At 35.4% G+C, this 19,751-nt stretch overlaps 1 protein-coding gene, 1 long non-coding RNA gene and 1 pseudogene across 3 annotated transcripts; 2 read left to right on the top strand and 1 right to left on the bottom strand.

Annotated features, from left to right (window-relative positions):
- The first annotated feature begins 6,187 nt into the window (after positions 1–6,187).
- On the top strand, positions 6,188–7,419 carry LOC149235122 (ricin B-like lectin R40G2; annotated as a pseudogene). The gene is made up of 4 exons (XR_016245871.1): positions 6,188–6,283; positions 6,478–6,661; positions 6,928–7,112; positions 7,228–7,419. The product of XR_016245871.1 is annotated as a ricin B-like lectin R40G2 (transcript).
- A 117-nt stretch (positions 7,420–7,536) lies between these two features.
- On the top strand, positions 7,537–8,713 carry LOC149235121 (uncharacterized). Its single transcript, XR_016268264.1, has 2 exons — positions 7,537–7,755; positions 8,370–8,713. It is a non-coding gene; the product is annotated as an uncharacterized LOC149235121 (long non-coding RNA).
- Positions 8,714–11,877: 3,164 nt separating this feature from the next.
- On the bottom strand, positions 11,878–13,850 carry LOC149235120 (putative disease resistance protein At4g33300). Its single transcript, XM_089368465.1, has 4 exons — positions 13,214–13,850; positions 12,645–13,057; positions 12,252–12,423; positions 11,878–11,948 (listed from the first exon to the last, which is right to left on the bottom strand). The coding sequence occupies exons 1-4, from the start codon at positions 13,848–13,850 to the stop codon at positions 11,878–11,880; spliced, it is 1,293 nt and encodes a 430-aa protein (XP_089224591.1).
- Positions 13,851–19,751: the final 5,901 nt, after the last annotated feature.

Below are 19,751 nucleotides of genomic sequence, written 5' to 3'. Positions count from 1 at the left end.
CCCGATTCTGAAGGCCACTCAGGTGCCATGTATCTGGGTGTCCCTGTCACCAGGCTCACCACACAGTTTTTCAAATCTCTGTTAAGAGACCTCGCAATGCCGAAATCAGAGATTTTCACCTTCAAATTGTCATCCCACAAAATGTTCATCCCACAAAATGTTTAGAGGTTTTACATCCAAATGCAGAATACGAAGTTTAGCCTCCTCGTGCAAGTACACAAGTCCTGAGGCAATTCTCAGAGTAATGGAATATCTGGTTTTCCAATCCATAAGCTTGTATGAGGTAAACAACCATCTATTAGGAGACATGTTGGCCATGAATTTGTACACCGAAATACGATGGTGGCCCTCCACACATATACCATGCAAACTCACGAGATTGGAATGATTAAGGGACGACATGGTGGCAATTTCTCAACAAAACTCCCTTTGTCCCTGCCTGACCCGATTGGCTAGACATTTAATGGCAACGAGAGTGCCATTCTTTAAAATTTCTTTGTATACCTTCCCAAATCCTCCCCTTCGGATCTCCTTTATGAAGCTTCCAGTGGCCATCTCCATTTCCTGATAACTAAATATAATTGGAATCCCTGTGCATCTGCCAAGGCATAGTTTTAAGGAGGAGCATCATGAGAGGACATGTTAACGAGCGCTTGTTCTAGAATGAGCATGAAGACGAAAACCTCGTTCCATGGAAAAAAAGAGCCAGAAAACAAGGTGACGCATACTTGGATTCTAATTATAAGGCCAACATACTAAACCTTCACATGATCGAGCGCTCGTCAGGCCTAAAATCAAAATCTAATTGTTGTGGTGGTAGAAAATCTTTCGACGAAAGAGGATGAAAATAAACTTTTGTGATTGGTTACATCTGCACATCCAAACCTGTTATGGGAACACCTTCAAGGTAATCATATCATGGTGACCCTCCACCAAAAAAAATTCCGAACTCATAGTGCGGCATGAGGGAGAGCATATAAGGGTACTATTTGCCATCGCGGATGATAGGTGCTGGAATTCAAATATAATAAATCTATGGGAATCCATTCCTTTTATCCTACGGGAGAGAGGAGCAATTTCATATTCCAAACTCAATAGTGCGGCTTGAGGGATAGCTTATAACGGTACTATTTGCCATCATGGATGATCGGCGGCGGAATTAAAACATAATAAACACTGAAATCTATTGGAATCCGTTCCTTTTATCGTATTTCGCGAGCTGGTAGACGAAATGGCAAAAGAGGATAGGAGCGGTGCGCTGCTACGAGATAGTGGTATTTTTGTTTTATTCTGTGATGGTTGTTGCTCGGAAGAAAGATTTGATTCTATTTCTTTTTCTTTTATGTTTTATTCTGTGATGATTGTTGCTCGCAAGAAAGATTTGATTCTATTTCTTTTTCTTTTGTTTTCCTCAGATTTAATTAAGCAGGGCATGGTTGATATGTTTGGGCTTTCCACCTTAATTTTTGTTTGATGGTTTGTACATTCTTGTAGTCTTTGGCGTTTTCAACTTGGCAGCCTGTTCTTTCCCGTTTCCCGATACATTTTGAATCCCTAGTTGGTGTCTGCAAAAGGGATGTTGAAGGTTTAATCAAATAAGAAGTTATCCCAAAGGAGTGGACGCCATTGGGACTGTTGGAACAAATAATCACTACAAGGGGAGGGTAAAATCTTCAAAGTTGATCTCTATGCAATTTTTGTATTATGGGGTTTTGAACAGAGCCCTACTCTGTTTCTTTTCATTGTGCAATGGCAGATGCACTTCACGATGACTTCGTGTATTCTTCCTTTTTTTCTAGGTTTTGTTCATGTTCAGTTTTGATTCATCTTGGTGTATTTTTTTCTCTCGACCTTTTTTATGGAGGAAAACTGGGAAAAGAGCTCTTTACCTTGGGTCTACGGTGATTATTTGGGTTCATAATGATTATACTTTCACTTTACACGTTGTGGTTGTTGAAGGGTTTTAGAAAATTACTTTAACGTATAAATACATTCTGTTTTTAATGATATTCTTCTAAATTAGTTTGATGATGTTATTTCCCGCTACAATCTCGTTTAGTTTTTCGTTGCTTGATTTCAGGCCTGCAAATTATTTTTCAAAGACTTTCAGCCGACAAAACCATGTAATGATCCCGTTGCAATTCCGTTGTAGACTCTACTTACTATCAACTTGCAATTGATGTCAATTCGATTTTACGTTGGCTGATTTGAGTCCTATCAATTATTTTTCACCGACAAAGCCATGTAATGATCCCGCTGTAATTCCGCTGTAGACTCTAGTTACTATCCACTTGCAATTGGGGTCAACTCATTTTCTCGTTGTCTGATTTCAGTCCTGGCATTTACTTTTCAAAGACTTTCAACCGAAAATAAAAAGAAACAATATTGTTAAATTAAAAAAATAAAAATAATATGATAATTTAATATAGTTTTTTATCTTGTATTTTTATCGATAATTTTTTTAATAAGAAATTTATAATTTAGATACTATATTATATAAAATATAGATAGTGATAATTAATATTCATAATCAAAATATTTTAAAATTTTATCTTAAATTAAATTAATAAATATATACAAATTTAATTTTTATTTAAAAAAATTCATATATAATTATGCATAACACATCAAAAATTAAATTAAAAAATATATTTATATGTGTAATTATATGTATGGAAAAATTTTAATCAATTGAGAAATAAGAATATTTAGATATATAAAACTATAAAATTTATATATAATATAAATAATATAGATCTATATAAAATTGAAATTTATGTAATTTTTTTATACTTAAACAAAATTTATGTCTTGCCATTTTTGATATTTTTAAAAACTTTATAAAAATAAAATTAAAATAATTTTATATTAATTAATATTTTAAAAAATTGTAAAAAAAATCAAATTAAATAATACAAAAATTAAATTAATGTTAAATTCACATTCAATAAACCAAAAAGTTAATGTTTGGAAATGAAATTTAAATTTATATCTTGTATTCATAGACACCTTACAGCTCAATATGATAACAATATTGTAATATAATGGTAGGTTTTCCAATTTAAATTATTTAAAATAAAATTTAAACAAATGGTTTAAAATAAAAATAAATTTTAAAAATAGTAACTATTGAAACCTATTTGATTTTGTCATTTGATGCTCCGCCAATATAATTTTTTTCGCATTAGAATAAAGTGAAATGTATTTTTGGTAACATAAAAGTAGTGAAGTGTAATGCGCAGCGTTCCTTGATTTCTGGTTGGACAACAGAAGCAAAAGTGGTCCTCGTTGTGGTTCTCCCGATATTTTGAAATCAAAGTTGGGATGTAGGCTTGATTTAACAACAATTTGAACATATGTGTCTCGCTATGTGGTCAAGCTTTTAGGTGGAAAAGAGAACCATTTAGTTAGGTCTACATGATGGTTTACTTTATCATTATTCAAAATAATTTGCGACGAATTAAAATTTAACAAAAAATACATATAATTAAAAAAACATATATGAATATTTAATTAAAAAATATTTTGAAAAATAACATATAAAAGAACATTTAATTAAAATGCCCAACCTATGGAAAAATTCAAAACTCAAAAGGGCGCATCACGGAGCCCATATAACGGTACTATTTGCCATATAACGGTACTATTTGCGCATCACGGAGCCCATATAACGGTACTATTCAAACATAATAAACATGTTGGAAATATATTGGAATTCGTTCTGGTTATTGCGCTTGTTAGATGGGAGATATGAGCGATTTGATTTCGCTGGCCGGGAGACGAAATGAGAAAAAACTAGAGGAGCGGCGACGTGACGCGAGATTGTAGGGTTTTTGTTTCATTCTGAGAGGATAGCACTGTCGATATTTCGTGGTTTGAGGATTTGATTCTAAACTTCTCATATTTTTTTTTTGTTCTTTTACTTAGATTTACCTTAATCAATGCATGGTTGGTCTGTTTGCGCTTCCCATTTTATTTTTTGTTTTTCTGGTTTGTGCATTCTTTTAATCTTTGGCTTTTTGGACTTTGATTTGATTCTTCCCGGTCTGTTCTTTTCCATTTCCTAAACGTTTGGGATTCCAGGTCGATCTCTGCAGAAGGGATGATGAAGGTTTAATCAATATCAAGCGAATTCAAATGAGTGGGCGTGACTGGGACTGATGGATCAAATAACCATTACAAGGAGATGGTAAAATCTAAAGGTTCGACTCTATGGAATTTAGTATTATGGGGTTTTGAACAGAGCCCTACTCTGTTTCTTTTCATTGTGCAATGGCAGATGCACTTCTCTAAAGCGACACCAGGATGACTTCGTGTATTCTTCCTTGCTTTCTAGGTGGATTTTGTTCATGTTTAGTTTTGATGCATCCTAGTTATTAATCATCTTGCTTCAAGCATTCATGTGTTTTTTACCTCAATGAAAAGAAAGCTCTGCAGTTTCCATGGGGTTTTACGCACCGTTCCCTCTTTTTTTAACCACAGCGGGTTCCTCTGGGTATGCAATTTTTTTTAAAATAATTGTACAGTAGTCTTCACGCATGTATGTACAATGGTCTTTGCCCTTGGTTTATTGTGATTATAATGGCTATAGTTTCACTTTACACATTGTGCTTAGTTGAAGGGTTTTAGAAAATTAATTTAAACTTTAAGGTATAATATGTTCTGTTTTTAATACTATTCTTCTAAATTAGTTTGATGATGTTAATTCCCCGCTACAATCTAATTTAGACTTTCGTCGGCTGATTTGAGTCCACGCAATTATTTTTCAAAAACTTTCAGCCGACAAAACAATGTAATGATCCCGTAGCAATTCCGTTACAGACTTTGGTTACTGTCCACTTGCAATGGACGTCAACTCTTTTATAGCTTTTCAGTGGAAGTCAGAATTGTATGTCATTTACGATGGTTAGGCCTACGAATTAATGCTCCATATGTTTGATGTTATTTTTAGAGAAGTCGCTTCACTTTTTATTGGTGACTTATGGTGTTTTTTTAGAGAAGTTTTATTGGTGATTTATAATTGATATTTTTAGATTGTATAATTTTAAATTAAATGGTTGGTAAATAAAAATAAATATTAATTTATAATAAGTTTATTTTAATATAAAAATTTAATAATTTTAATTAAATTATTAATAATTATTAAGTGGATGGTAAATATTTATAATGGAAATTTAATCTCTATAAAATATTGGAGAATATTTTTAGTAATATTTTCAAATTGAACATTAAAAATTATTTTCAAAGTAGACTTTTTTTTGTCTTTTTAATTAAATTAATTAATTAAAAATATAATATGGACAAATTCATTTTCAAAGAAATTATCATTGTTTTAACATGTGATATTGACAAACTATATTATTGTAATAAAATTATTTAAATTTTAAAAATATCAATAATAAAAAAAAAAAATATACACAATTAAACATACTTTTTTTTTTTTAAATTATAATAATAATAAAAAAACTATAATTTAATTAATTTTTATAATTTTTAATATTAACCACCTAACCTGCATGGTGAAGTGCTCTCATGTTTACTGCAAATTAGCTTCACATATCAATATTTCCCAACAATTTAATACATAACCACAGTAATTTAAACCTTTTGTTCAATAATTTTACACATGACCTTCTATCATTGGTTTACTGATTGGTCTCTGCGTCTTTTGGACTAGCATTATCACTAGAAAGTGCTTCCTTGAGCTAGACTCTTCCCTTTCCTTCGAGATTGGCGATGTAGTTTGATTTTTTTTATAATTGTTTTTTAATTCGCTGCTATGATTCTTCTTTGCTTAGAATTTTATGGGGATTTCCATCATTTTGTTACCCCGTATTCACCGATTTAACTACCCATTCCAGTTCATTTGACATATCTGTAAGTTCTCTGGACTTGAGTTTGATAAAAGTGCAATATGGAGGAAGATTGAGAAGGAGTAGTCTACCTAGGCGGAGGAATTGCCCAGTGTCTGCCACCGCCCGGAAAATTGTCTGACTCTGGCCGTCGGCAATCCCTCCACCCTCCGCCACCCTCCCCTAGCTCTGCCACCCTCCGTCCACCGCTCCGCATTCATTTCCTGACATTCCCTGATGGATCGGATCGGAGCTAGGAATCCAAATATTTCCTAACAGATCAGATCAGACCTGGAATTGTCGCAACAGAGAGTTAAAGCCATTTCCAATTCAAAATGGAGGAATTGCGAAACCACGTGCTGCTCACTCACCTTCCTCCTCGACTCGGCACCTCCTGCTCTACAATTCCTCCGCTCTGCAGCTCGGAGAAGGTAAAAAATAAACAGAGAAGAAGAGCATCCATAACGCAAATTTTAAACTAGGATTTCAATTCCCATCCATTGTTAGGTTCTGTAACTGGATTCTTTCAATTGACATTGGCTGACCCAAGTTTTCTGCTTTCAATTTTGCTCCTAAATTCAATCTCCACCTCGGATTATCTGTTTTAAACCGTTAAAATATCCTTTTCACCCAAAGTGCCGATGTGGGTAAGGGTTACCAATGTATCCGACCTGTCCACAACACCCATCTTAATCTAGATGCTAGCGCTGGAGATGATAAGCATCATGTAGCCCTGCGTGAGGGAGCAGAGATTGTTTTGTGTAAGTGGAACAAGAAGGAGAGTCGGAAGTGGAAGATCAGCCCAATATGTAAGTTATATGATCCATACTAATATGCTAACAAAACTATTACTATATTATTTTATCTAATTTGGGAAACTGTCAAGGATTAAAAAGAAATGTTGGGAAGGAGTTCTATTATGGGTGGTGTCTAGAAAGTAGTATGTATGGATTCATGCCTGTTATGTGATGTTGTGTACAATTTGAGACTCTTGATAACTGAAGCCATGACAGTTCTAAAATGGCTTTTGAATTTGTGAGTGCCGATTTTTAATATTTGTTAGTAAATTGAACAGTGGGTACTTCACAAGGAGTCCATCCACCATGACGTGAGCAGAGTTCATTCTATCCACCACAAGCTAATGTCGAGCCACAAGGACATACGGTTAGGATCCATTGTGAATCCAACCCAGAGTTTTTCTTGGCTGCTCATGGTGATGTTGCAGTGCTTGCGCTGGAAAACCCACATGATCCTCATCAGGTATGTTCATCGGTTTGAGCTACTTTATTTGAAGCTCGCTGAAAGCATTTGTTCATCTAATAATTGATGATTGATCACTATCCTTATTCCCCTATTTGATGGAACCTTTTGTCAGCAATGGATCAAAGTAGATTCATGGGGACTTCGAGTCAAGGATGAAGCTAGCTTCCCAGTGTTTGCCTTGGTGAACAAGGCCACCAGACATGCTCTGAAACATGGGGATAAAGAATGGGACCAGGTAAAACTTTCTATTTCCCTTTTCCTTGTAGTTTCATTGTTTAATATAACCTCTCCTCTGGATATGTAGAGAAGTCTTTCGGAATTCCAGGGTCTTGGGCATTATGGGCTGCAACAGAGCTATTTACAATGGTGGTCCCCTAATCCATAGTTTTTGTTGAATGTTGTTGAATAGATATACTTGTAGATTATAATCATGACAAGGCAAAGCAGTCTGTTCTGTGTACCTTAAGTGCAGATGTTGGAAATGGGTATCAATGTCTGAGGCCTGTGAAAAACATTAATTTGAATATGGATGCGAAAGCTGCAGATGGCCATGTTGGAGGAATACGTGATGGAAATGAACTCATCCTCTTTGAGTGGAAGAAACAGAGCAACCAAAAATGGAAGCTCCAGCCCATCCATTGTAAGCAATCTAACAATAACAAGTTGTCTTTCAAGCTCTTTATTGAAAGTAGCATCATTTCTGTAAGTTTATCAATAGAAAGGACAAGAAAATTAGTATTATGAGAACTTGTAGATTAGTATTATGAGAACCGGTTGGTTGTTATGTGCAAGTAGCTAAGCCAGCATAAATCCATCTTAGGCAAGGATATTGAGTAGTGTTGTTTAGTGTGTATGTTTGAATGTTGGAATAATGTATTTTGGAATATTTATTGTGCTTGTGTTACCTTCGAATTTGCAAACTAACCAGTATTAATAATTTCAATGGGATGTACAATGTCACCAATGCCATCGTCTGTATTAGCAAAAGAGGATGTACAATATTAGCTATGTCTTCATCTGTATAGAACATTAGTTATTCCTACGCCTGTATTACCAGAAAAGAATGTACAATGTTAGCAATGCCCTTGTTTGTATTACCAGAAAAAAGGATGTATAATCTTAGTAATGTACTTCGTTTGTTTTACATGCAATTTGCAATGATGGACAGTATTAGTAAAAGTTGCATATCCTCTGAGGATCTTGTTTTTTTACCTTAGCATTACCGATATGAGTTTCCATGATCGATGTATGCAGAGGAAGGTTGATATAAATAAAACAAGCTACAGTAGTGGAGGATCTATATTTTGTTCTGCAGCCTGTTCAGCTTTATAGTATATGGCAAATACGTGTTGTGTTTTTGTCTAAATGTTGATATAGAGAAAGCCTATGCTAAGTAATGCTGCAGGAGGATTCTGTACACAATATGTAGTGACCATGGACGTTGGATGTCGTTAAATTTGCGATATAGCCCTATTAACTTCCATATTTATATGGATTGGATATGACTTATTTCAAGAACTTTAACTCTTTTATGGAAGAAGCTTAATATGTGGTGGTTAAGTTATCTATTTTCAATATAATATGTTGTTATTATTTTAGATTGATCAGTGTACATATGATGATGGTATTTAAGATTTATCATTTACTATGTTATTTTTCGTTAATAGAAATATTGTTCTACCTTGATAAAGAAAACATAATTATATTGGTTAGGGTTTGTTCTATAATAAAAAAAACATGCAAATGAGATCTCAAAGGGTTAGGGTTTGTTCTATCCTATTTGGTTTATTCTTTTATATATATTGAAATTGTTATCCCCTCAAACTGTTTCTAGTTTTTGGATTCTGTGGATTTCCTACCTCAGATTTCCCCTTAATCATAAGTCATTTCAGTGCAATTTTGGAGTGAACTTCACTTGTGTTTGCGGTGTTGGTTTGTTTTTTTGCAAAAGTGAGCTCCTGTAACCCTCTACTTGACAATGTGGGGTCTGAGAGGCCTAGTGCAAAGGATTCAAGTTTTCAAGGGAAGCACAAAATCATTATTTCCCCATCCAACTCTGTAACTACAAAGTTGTTGTATAACTTTAGAATGGAGAATTACAATCCTGGTCACAAGGCAATGTAGGCTGAACTAAGATACATTAGCCATCATGTAATACACATTATTATATTCTATTCATGTTATATCATGTCATGGACATTATCAAACACTAAGACATCATGTAATATGTATTATTTTATTAATGTCATATAGGGTTAGATTCGAAAACTAGAACAATTGTTATAATTCCTAAATATTAACACACTAAAGAAGACAAAGGAAAAGCAGAGATTTTTCGATTTTAATCTGAACTACTCTGGCCTAATAAATTGACAAAAATTCAATGATCTTTCACCATTCACACACCTTTCCCCACGCCATTGAGACCTCAATGACTGAAATCGTAAACCCTGATGCACAAAACCATAGGTATGTCTGTCCACCTAATATGGGGTCCAAAAAAAATTCCTGAGCCGCTGCCTTAGATCCCATATAGGGGGTCGATACCCCAAAGGGGGGCTGCCACACTACCTACTGCACTCCTCGCAACAAAAGGGGGGTGCCAATAACACACACAAGGCAATCCACATGGAGTTGTTTTTGAGTTTGATAGAACCATGAATCCTCAAAAGAAAACTTAGTTACATGGTTAATACAACTTAGAGAAGAAAAAGCATAGCCAAATGGAATTTGCAAATCTTGGACCACTTGAAGCAGTTATGGCTGGAAAAACAGAGTAGTCTTTATTTGGTTATTGATTTCTTTAATAGAGATCCGATGGAACCCACATGGAGTTGTTTGTGAGTTTGATAGAACCATGAACCCTCAAAAGAAAACTTAGTTACATAGTTAACACAACTTAGAGAAGAAAAAGCATACCCAAATGGAATTTGCAGATCTTGGACCACTTGAAGTAGTTACGGTTGAGGCAACAAAGTAGACTTTATTTGATTATCGATTTATTTAATAGAGATCTGATGGAGAGGACTTAAGCTTTTTCTAAGGGATTTTATCACCTCTGATCTATTAATATGTTTTATATAAGTGATCTGTAGCATCTAATAATATGTTTTATATAAGTAATCTGTAGCATCAGTAGAAATTCAATCATAGTTAATAGTGGCCATGACCCTTTGCATTCATAAGATTATATCATCAGCTTTTTCAAATAAAGCATAGTTCTCCAACAAGTTACTGATTTGTTAAGACTAAGTACTTGTTTGCTATTATAAGACACCAAAATATTGAAGTTCAAATCAGTCACTACCAATTTATTCTCAAAAGACTTCATGCACTCAAAATGTATGAATATATACAGTAATGTACAAACAAGTAAATTGAGAAACCAGTAACTACCAATTTATTCTCAAAAGACTTCATGCACTCAAAATGTATGAATATATACAGTAATGTACAAACAAGTTAATTGAGAAAACATGGAACATCCTCAGCTACCTCAACAACACTAAATTCTAAGAACATAATACCTGTACATCAAATACAATCTTAGAAGCAATCCTCTGTTCTATTCAAATTTAGGCAATTCACTAGCATAAGTTACTGAATAAAAGGCGTTGAAGCAACCAAGATGAGGCATCATGAACTTTTTCAATCATCAAGCCAATCCAAATTAAAACGTTCCCTCAACTATGAGATTAGGCATGGTAGAGGCTTTGATAGCCAACCACTATCGTTCAGTGCTCTCATCATAGATTATAGATATGAGAGATCTTAGTTTGGCTAATGCTTTAGGCAGCTTCTTCAGTCCAGAGCACTCCCTCATATCCAGAATTTTTAAGTTTGATAGCTGATCAAATTCCATGGGAAGGTCCTTCAAAGACTTGCATAATGAAATATCAAGAAATTCGAGTTGCTAAAGTGCACAAATGGAAGGAGAAAGCATTGAAAAACTTGGGCATGTAGACAATCTCAGCACCCTAAGTGACCTTAACCTCCCAAAGTCATCGGTAACTTTTGGATAAGATGACAATTAGTGACAGATAATTTTTGGAGGTAAGTTGAATTGCATATGTTTCCAGGCAGTTCCTCCAAATCACTGCAGTCGTCAAAGTTAATTTCTTGAAATTTTGGAGACTTTGGAAAGTCATGTCCCTTATCCAATAAATTCATATTACCCAAACCCTCACATAGGCATACAGACAACTTTTCCAAGCTCTCTGAGGATCTACAATACTCATAAAGAGGAGACACAATCAACCTCCCTAGTAGTACAAACTTTATTTGAGGAAATGCAGGGAAGCTCGGCAGCCCATGAAGTGTTGAACACTTAGAACTGTAATTGTATATTATAGCAACCTTCAGTTTTGGCATGGTACGTAAAAGTGTTGGAAGACAGTAACAACTGGCAGTGAAAAACAAAGTTAATACTTCCACCCCAGGAAAGTTTATTTGACACTAATTTTGCTCTTCCATTGGACCTACAGTTCCCAGAAATGTAAAAGTTAGTATGCTATGCTGATAAAAAATGTTTATCTAACATCTTAATAAATTTGGAACATAAGTAGATTGATAAAAAAATGATTCAATGTGTAGGCAGTTAAAGAAAACAAGTTTCAGTAGTGACCTGTATGAATTGAAAGAAATTGAGCTTTAGATGCCTGATCTTTGAGTGTAAGCCATTTTGTGGGAATATTATCCTCCTTGCTAGGCATAAAAAGCCTCTTACAATGAATGGTACTATCCTGGTTGGCCAAACGGAATGCTAAATCTCGCATCGCATCATGTTGAGAAAAAGAGAGCTCAGAGGCACAACCAAATGAGATGGCCTGACACCTGACACATCAAAAAATTATATTAACTAAGAGGAGTGAACTCGAAAGCCTCTTATCTCCGTTGGTTAACACACTAATCCTACCTTCCTAATTTCTAATAAATCATGTAAAAAAAATTAAGCCTAAAATTGTTGCTATAGTTAATTTTTCTCATATTATGTTTTTGCCTCAAATTTTATGCAAAGTTCATGATATATCAAAGGATGCCACAAGCACAATAAATTAAGTATAGATACAAATATGAACAGAGCAAAACAATCAAACAAGTTTATGAAAGGTAGCAAATCTAAACAAGTTCCTTAACCTGGGTAGCTTGTGAGGTTTAGTAGATTACGACTTGCAAGTTCTAACAAGACCACAAAAGCATCTTGCCATTCCATCCCACGGGTGTAAACCCAAACGGGCCGGGGCTCACCGCACAAAGATCTTGCAATAACCTTGAGGGCAAGTGGTAAGCCCTTACACTCTGCTTCAACCTACAAATATAGTGCAGTTAAACATTGGGTTATTTTTTCTACATAAATCCATAGTATTAAAACTTTTCCTGCACTTCTATCACAGGAATTACAATTTTAAACTTACATAAAACAATTTATTTCCATCAAAAGGGCAAAAAATCAATCTGAATTCAACATGCTATCCTCGGATGCAAAGCGTGAAGAATGAGATAGAGAAACAATCAGGGTCTAATTCATACCATTTTAACAATATCCTCATCTTCTGTCATTAGAATCAAAGGTTGTCGAAAGGCCCAAAAGCATAAAAGTGACAGGGCATCAGCCTTCTGCAACATGGGTATGTTATGCGCACGGGTACTATTTGAAATCGGAATAGTGTAATCATGTCTTGTTGTGATAATTGTCTTGTCTCCCTCTACTTCAAACAACAACTGTTCCACATTTGATCTTGACCAAACATCATCCAAAACTACCAAATTTTTTGGATGGCCTTTTAAACTAAGATTATTCTTCAGTTTGTTGTGTGCATCCTCTATGCTCTGAAAATCAGGCCTTCTGCCACCAATTATCTTATCCCACATAGTCTCCAAGAGGCCCTTTACATTTGGAGAATGCACAACAGTAATGACAATTATATTGTTCTGAAATAAATCTGAAAATTGCAAACAAAAATCGCATTACAAACGAAAGTGAAGCAATAAAATGGAAGTTTGGAGTGAAAATTCAAAAAGGGAATTGCTCTAACATTTGACTTGGGGATCGTTGCAAAGGGCTAGCACAAGAGTGGTTTTGCCACTTCCTCCCATACCTTTTACCCCAACTACATTAACCCCATATTGAAATATTAGGCTTTGTTTGACATCATTCACAAGATTATTTAAACCAACTATGAAATTCGGCATATCCGGGACTTGGGAATTGAAGCTATTGCTAGGTTGTTTAGCCATTGCAGTATCATAGTACTCATCAATGGAGGTCTCAAATAACTGGCCTGTAATAATTTGATGAAGCATGAAGGAATTGAAACCGGAATCCTTAGTCATCTTGGCATTAACGCTATCTATTATATGCCGACCCATTTCTTCCATATGCTTCAATCGTTCCTCACAGGCCTTGGAATCCACGTTTAGCTTGTGGACATTGAGTACAAGGCCTGCCAGGCCTTGGGTGAGCAAAAAATCATTGACATTCTTTTCTACCTTTAGGATTTTCTTTCCATATCGATATCTTCTATATAAATTAAAATTGCTTATTCTCTCTAATTTCTTCACAAGGTGAAGGCCATGTTGCAGTTGGGCTTGCATGTCCTTCAACGACGAGCCTCTGTGAGATGAGGGTTCTGATTCAGAAGAATTCCTAGAGATTTCATCAATAGTAGGCTTGAGGCCTAAAAGCTTTTTCCTGAGTTCCTTGCTCGAAGATTTGCTGGAAATGATGCTATTCATGACGGTTCTAGTTACTATGAACAACTTGCTATTGTAATCCCGATATTCAACTCAGAAATGGAGACGACTACAGCTCCAATCCTATCTTTCAGGAAATGTCAGGATTGCCAGCTCTGATCTGATCTGTCAAGAAATGTTAGGAAGAGTGGTGGACAGAGGGTGGCAGAGCTAGGGGAGGGTGGTGGAGGGTGGAGGGATTGCCGACGTCGGAGCCGGAAAATTTTCTGGGCGACGACGGAAACCGGGTAATTCATCCGCCTAGGTAGACTACTCTGATTGAGAAGCGCACGGGCTATTTGTAACTTCTCCGGACTTGAGTTTGATCACATAAATGAATTTGAAAATCCCTTTAAGCATTTCCTTATATAATTTTAGTTGGTCGGGTTCCCTCCATAGGTATGGCGTCGATATCAATTCTCTTGTTTGAACACTATTTTGAGTATGTCCGAATGACCCCACACAGGCGGGAGTAAAAGTCAAAGCACAGATTTGAACAAATGGTCTACACCTTCAGCAAACAGCAAGGACTGAATGACAACTCACATAGGCTACATGGCAGAATTGAATGAGATCTGGATTCATCTCCCGGAGGCCACCAAATTGGCGTGGTCTTTTGAAATGAACATTAAAGGAGATCTGACATTCATCTGTAAGTTAAATTTATGAATAAAATGTTATCAATGATTCATTTACATGTTAAATAAATTAATTTTCACCAAGAACCTTTTTTTAGAGGGGTGGACCCCTAAGAGAAAGCTTGAATATATCAACATCCATCACATCTTAATTTGCACCAAGAACCTTTTTTTCAGAGAGGTGGACCCCTAAGAGAAAGCTCGAATATATCTGTGTAGTCTAACGAGGCGGAGGAGTTGCCCGAAAAGTTATATAAATTCTAGTTATATTTAGAGAAAATCCGGCAAGGATTTTGTAAATTTAAGGTATAGTTGCTAAACTTCAAAATTTTAAGTGTTCTAGACATTTTTGATAGTGTTGAATCCATTTCCACAGTCAAAAACATGATTCAAACACTGTGTCTACAAGATTTTTTGAAATTTTTTTGCCTGGATTCTGGCCACTTTTGGCAGTCCAAGCAATTCCTCCGCCTTGTTAGACGACTCCGAATATATCAACATCCATCACATCTTAATTTGCACCCAGAATCTTTTTTTTTTCAGAGGGGTGGACCCCTAAGAGAAAGCTCGAATATATCAACGTCCATCACATCTTAATTTGCACCAAGAATCTTCTTTTCAGAGGGGTGTAGCCCTAAGAGAAAGCCCGAATATATCAACATCCATCACATCATGATGCATCATTGTTGTGTCATCAAACAAAATTTTTTATTTTCGTGTCATTGGCTTTTTGAACCCAGATGGGGAGGTTAATAATGCACTCCCAACCACTCGAGCTAAGTCCGCGTACGATTTTTGCACCAAGAATCAGTAAGACTTTTTTTTTTTTTTTTTTCTTAATTTATGTTACTGGTATTGTAAGTTTTATAGCTTGCAATTGTTTTATGAATTATTGTCAAAAAGAGAGAGATAAATATTCATTTGTATTCCCTTCCGCAAAGGTTATAATTAAGATTTTTAACTCATTGTTTAATTGTTTAAAAAAATATTTTTTTTAATAAAATGAGAAAAAAATCAAATCTAATTAATAATGGTGTAAACATTTAATATTTACAATAATTTTTATATATTTAAATACAATCTTTGTTATGGATATCACATTATAAAGTTAAATTTAGCAAATTATATGTAACACCTCCACGATGTTTATTATGTTTGTTTCACAAAAAGGATATTTTAAAATTTTATTTAATTTGATAAGGAATATGAACTATTATTGGAAGGAACCAAGAAACGTATGTGACAATTACCTAGATTATAGGTGGTAATACTTTAAATATTTTTTTTATTCATTTAGAAGAACAGTTGCCAAGGGGTGGTTACCCTATAGAGCAAACGAGGAGGCTCCTGGAGCTGGGTGGAATAAACCAGTGGGAGAAACTTGCTCAAGACAGTCAACCAAGAGTAAAAATTGAAGGTTGGATAGTAGACCTAAGGCCATTAGTACTGACTGTAACTAGATAATTTACAGCATGGAAAGAAGAAAGTGCTCAGGGGAGTTTGGACGTGATGGCCAAACTATTGGCTGGGAGGAGAGACTTTCTGGAAAGTATTATTTTAACATTATTTCTTGCAAAGTAACAAGTAAGTAATATGGAAAGTCTCAGTTTTTGAGTTAGTCTATTTACAAGATTTTAGAAATATCATATATTAAATATGTAGTATGCGAGTATATTATGAATGTCAAATTGTAGTTATTATGACTTAAATGACCAATAGATGTATAAATCAAACCCTAGAAGACAATTGAGAATGATGAATTTTAGAAGTTATTTCTCTCTTACAGAATAAGTAAACAAATTAAACAAAGAAACAAAAACAGAGGGATCACCTCTATGCCGAGTTTCTGAGTTTTACCGTAATTCATTAGATAGGAAATATATAGATCTATAAAAATCCTTCTCAAAAGATTACGGAAATATATTTCAAATAACTGATTACATGTCAAACCATGTTCCTTTCGATGAAAGAAAGAAATAAAATATATCAATGTAATCATTAGCTAATTAATTGTAATATCTCAAAATATCACTTTTCCCATAAAATTCACAACGAAGATAAATGAAAATGTTTAGTATATAATAAAAACTTCCAAGAATTTCCGTTGAAGCCTCACATATAGTTCAGCATATCCATTTACATGAAAATGAACTCGAAAATACGGTGCAGGTGAAAATAAGATCACAACACCTGGAATTTCATAACCTAGAATATAACTGAAATGCACGAAACCCTTGCATCAAGAATAAAACATGTGCATTATACATCGAACTAAATAAACAAACAACAACCGCTAGCTAGCATAATTACAACAACCATTATAATGACCAATTAGAGAAAACTAATAGTTCAAATTTAACTTAGCAATACATGAATAATTGTCCAACGACGCTGTATAGCTTGTGAGGCACATAAAAGAGAATTTTGAGTCTCAAGAACAGTAACATTTCAATACCCTTACAATCGTTAAACCAAGGTTCATATTCAGTAATTGACAATCAAGCTTGTTGCAGAGATAGATGGACAGTAATGTCTGGCTTGCAAAATGTAAATTAAAAACCCTAGAGAGTAAAACCCACCAGCAAAACTCAGTATCGACAGGAATACATAGCCTATAAGTTTAGGATGCCAACCTATACAAGAATCAGGAGTGTATAAGCCCATACAACCTTGGAAATTGTAGACCAAAAGCTTTAGATTTCCATACCAGTGTTTACCTGCACAAGAGGGTCATAAGGCGTTAGTAATAGCTGATTCAGGTGAAACCTCCCGGCGAATAGCAAATAGACAATGAGTTTTAGTGCCCTTACCTATTATCACGACATTCCATGCCACAGAAAGGAATCTGCAGAGATCAAGGAGGGTTACTGTTAAATTAAGTATGGAGCGAATAAGAGGAAAAGAAACCAATAGTAAATCTGAAGTGAACAGGTTGTAAGGTTATGGTAAACCCTTATACCTCTTCTTTGGTGCGGTAGGGAGCTGGCTGTTGTCAGCTAACCCTGACTCCTCCGAGCCCATACCTGCAAAACAATGATAAAACTTAGCATAGCTTATAACAAGACAACCGTAGGGTTTCTATATTTCTTATTACCGAGCTTTTAAAATCAACCAGAACCCAAAATGCGAACCTTACCTGTAAGTCAATGGAGTCCCTTTCAACCTCTAGCAATCCAAGGCATACCTTCTGTCCGAGAAAGCACTGGAGGAAATCATAGCCGTAGCAAAACAATGAAACAGGGCCAAGTAGGAGCAACAATGAGCCATCCAGGGTCTGAGGGCACGAAGTCAAGGAGGGTATCAGTTTTTGAGATTGTGCATGTCGTTGGATTGAGGGAAGCAGATCAACGGTCTTGAGTTAAGACACCTTGCAAGATGGGACATCGGAGCCATGCCTTAGGCACATTTTCCACCACGCGTTGGTTCATGCAGAACCAATCACATATAACTAAATGTTAATTAAGTGTGATAGTAATAGAAGAGTAATCCATCGTCACCTATCCACATGCTTAATAAAGCTTGAAGTACAGATATTTTGACAGAGTAAACTTTTATCTTTGTATTGTATTCATTTCAATAATTAATATGTATATTTAGGTTGTGGATTTATACCTAGGTTGATAACAGTAATGTATATAAAAAAAATTATATAAGAAATTGTCGTTAGGATGTTACAAATGGTATCAGAGCCAAGTTTCGTACACTGAGGCCCTCTAGGAGTAGCTAAGTATAGGAACTGTGTGCTTAAATGTTAATTAAAACTATTCATGTGTGAAACAGATAATAGAAAAGGGATCATATCAACAAAAGAACAGTAAGTTCAACATGCAGAGGAACTCAAGACCACCTAAATCACCTGGAACAACCTATGTGAATGCTAACCTAGATATGTGGATTCAGCTGGGCGAAGAATCTCAGCAAGCCAATGAAGTATTACTCAAAAAGTTGCAGCAATTGCGTGCATAAATGACTAGTTTGAGAATAGATAATGAATGCCTATGTGTAAAGCAGGAAAGAATCTTGAGGAGTTTCTCCAACTGACAAAATTAGCATCACCCAGATCCCAGCGTGGAGGATCGGGAAAAGACCCCGAATGCTCAGTAGAGGGAAGAAAACATTGAATCCGTTGAAAGAAATAGGGAGGAAGATGAGGGGTGTTCAGACAACGTATTTGACCAGCGAAAAACTAAGAAGCAAAAGTCAGAGCCACAGGAAGAACTACAAGGAGAATTTAAGAAAATAAACCCTTCCCTTTATGAGGGAGATATGAAGAAGTTGCGGAAGCCAGGTTAATTGATATGGGAAAATATTTCCAAATTTATGAATATACTGATAAACTGAAGGCACGATTGGCAGTTTATCAGTTGAGGGGAATATCAACCGTCTGGTGGAAGGAAATCAAGACAATAAATAAAATTGATGAAGAAAAGATCACCTAGAACGAATTTCAAAAGCATTTAAAGGATAAATATCTAACTGAACGCTATTATGACGAGAAAGTGAAAGAATTTCACGAGTTAAGGTTGGGAACCTTAACCATGGATGAATACGTGACCAGATTCACAACATTACTTCGCTACGTACCTTACATGCAAGAAGAAAAGGCCAAAATTCAACATTTTATTAGTAGCTTACCAAATTATATGAAGGAGAAATTGGAATTTGACTATCCTAAGACAATGGATGATGCTGTCAGGAAGGCCTGCATTTTCTATCAGGAAATGAAACAAAGGAATGAAGGGTCAAAAGTAGGATCTAGTAAGAAGGGTAGAAGCTCGATCCCAAGCAGACACCCGAAATTTGTTAATCACAGGAATGCAAAGCCAAAGCCATTCAATAGGTTCCCAGTCGGAAATCCACCCAGATATCCATATTCTGATAATAGGCCAGCTGAAGGGGTTACACAATCTGCCAACGATCAACAATCAAAACCACCATTACAATGTTGGGGTTGCGAAGAACCCCATTACTACAAAAATTGTCCACAAAGAGCTAGAAGAGAATAGTTAGCACACATGCAAGAGGCATCCATAGTTGGCGAAGTGGCAAGAAGCATACCCAAGATTAATGTTGCCTTGGACAGTCATCAAGCTGAATTCCAACCCACAATGATCAAGTGTGAAGGTACAATTGCTAAGCAACCTTTTGCTATTTTATTTGATCCAGGTGCTAGCCTAAGCTATGTCAATCCTAAAGTAGTTGAAAAATGTCATTTAGTAAGCAGGAAATTTTCAAAACCTTGGCTGGTATAGCTAGCCACCGGCAC

The sequence above is a fragment of the Pinus tabuliformis genome, chromosome 8, assembly GCF_031772625.1.
Source record: "Pinus tabuliformis cultivar Carrire ecotype Pingquan chromosome 8, CPIR1, whole genome shotgun sequence".
NCBI classification, from domain to species: Eukaryota; Viridiplantae; Streptophyta; class Pinopsida; order Pinales; family Pinaceae; genus Pinus; species Pinus tabuliformis.
The sequence above is the reverse complement of the archived record's forward strand: the minus strand, read 5'-3'. Positions and strand labels throughout refer to the sequence as shown.

Coding starts and splice junctions, on each gene's coding strand:
- LOC149235120 (XM_089368465.1), bottom strand. CDS start 13,850: ATGAATAGCATCATTTCCAGCAAATCTTCGAGCAAGGAACTCAGGAAA. Junction 13,058..13,213: donor TAATGTAGTTGGGGTAAAAG/GTATGGGAGGAA, acceptor TGCAATTTTCAG/ATTTATTTCAGAACAATATA. Junction 12,424..12,644: donor ATGAGGATATTGTTAAAATG/GTATGAATTAGA, acceptor CTATATTTGTAG/GTTGAAGCAGAGTGTAAGGG.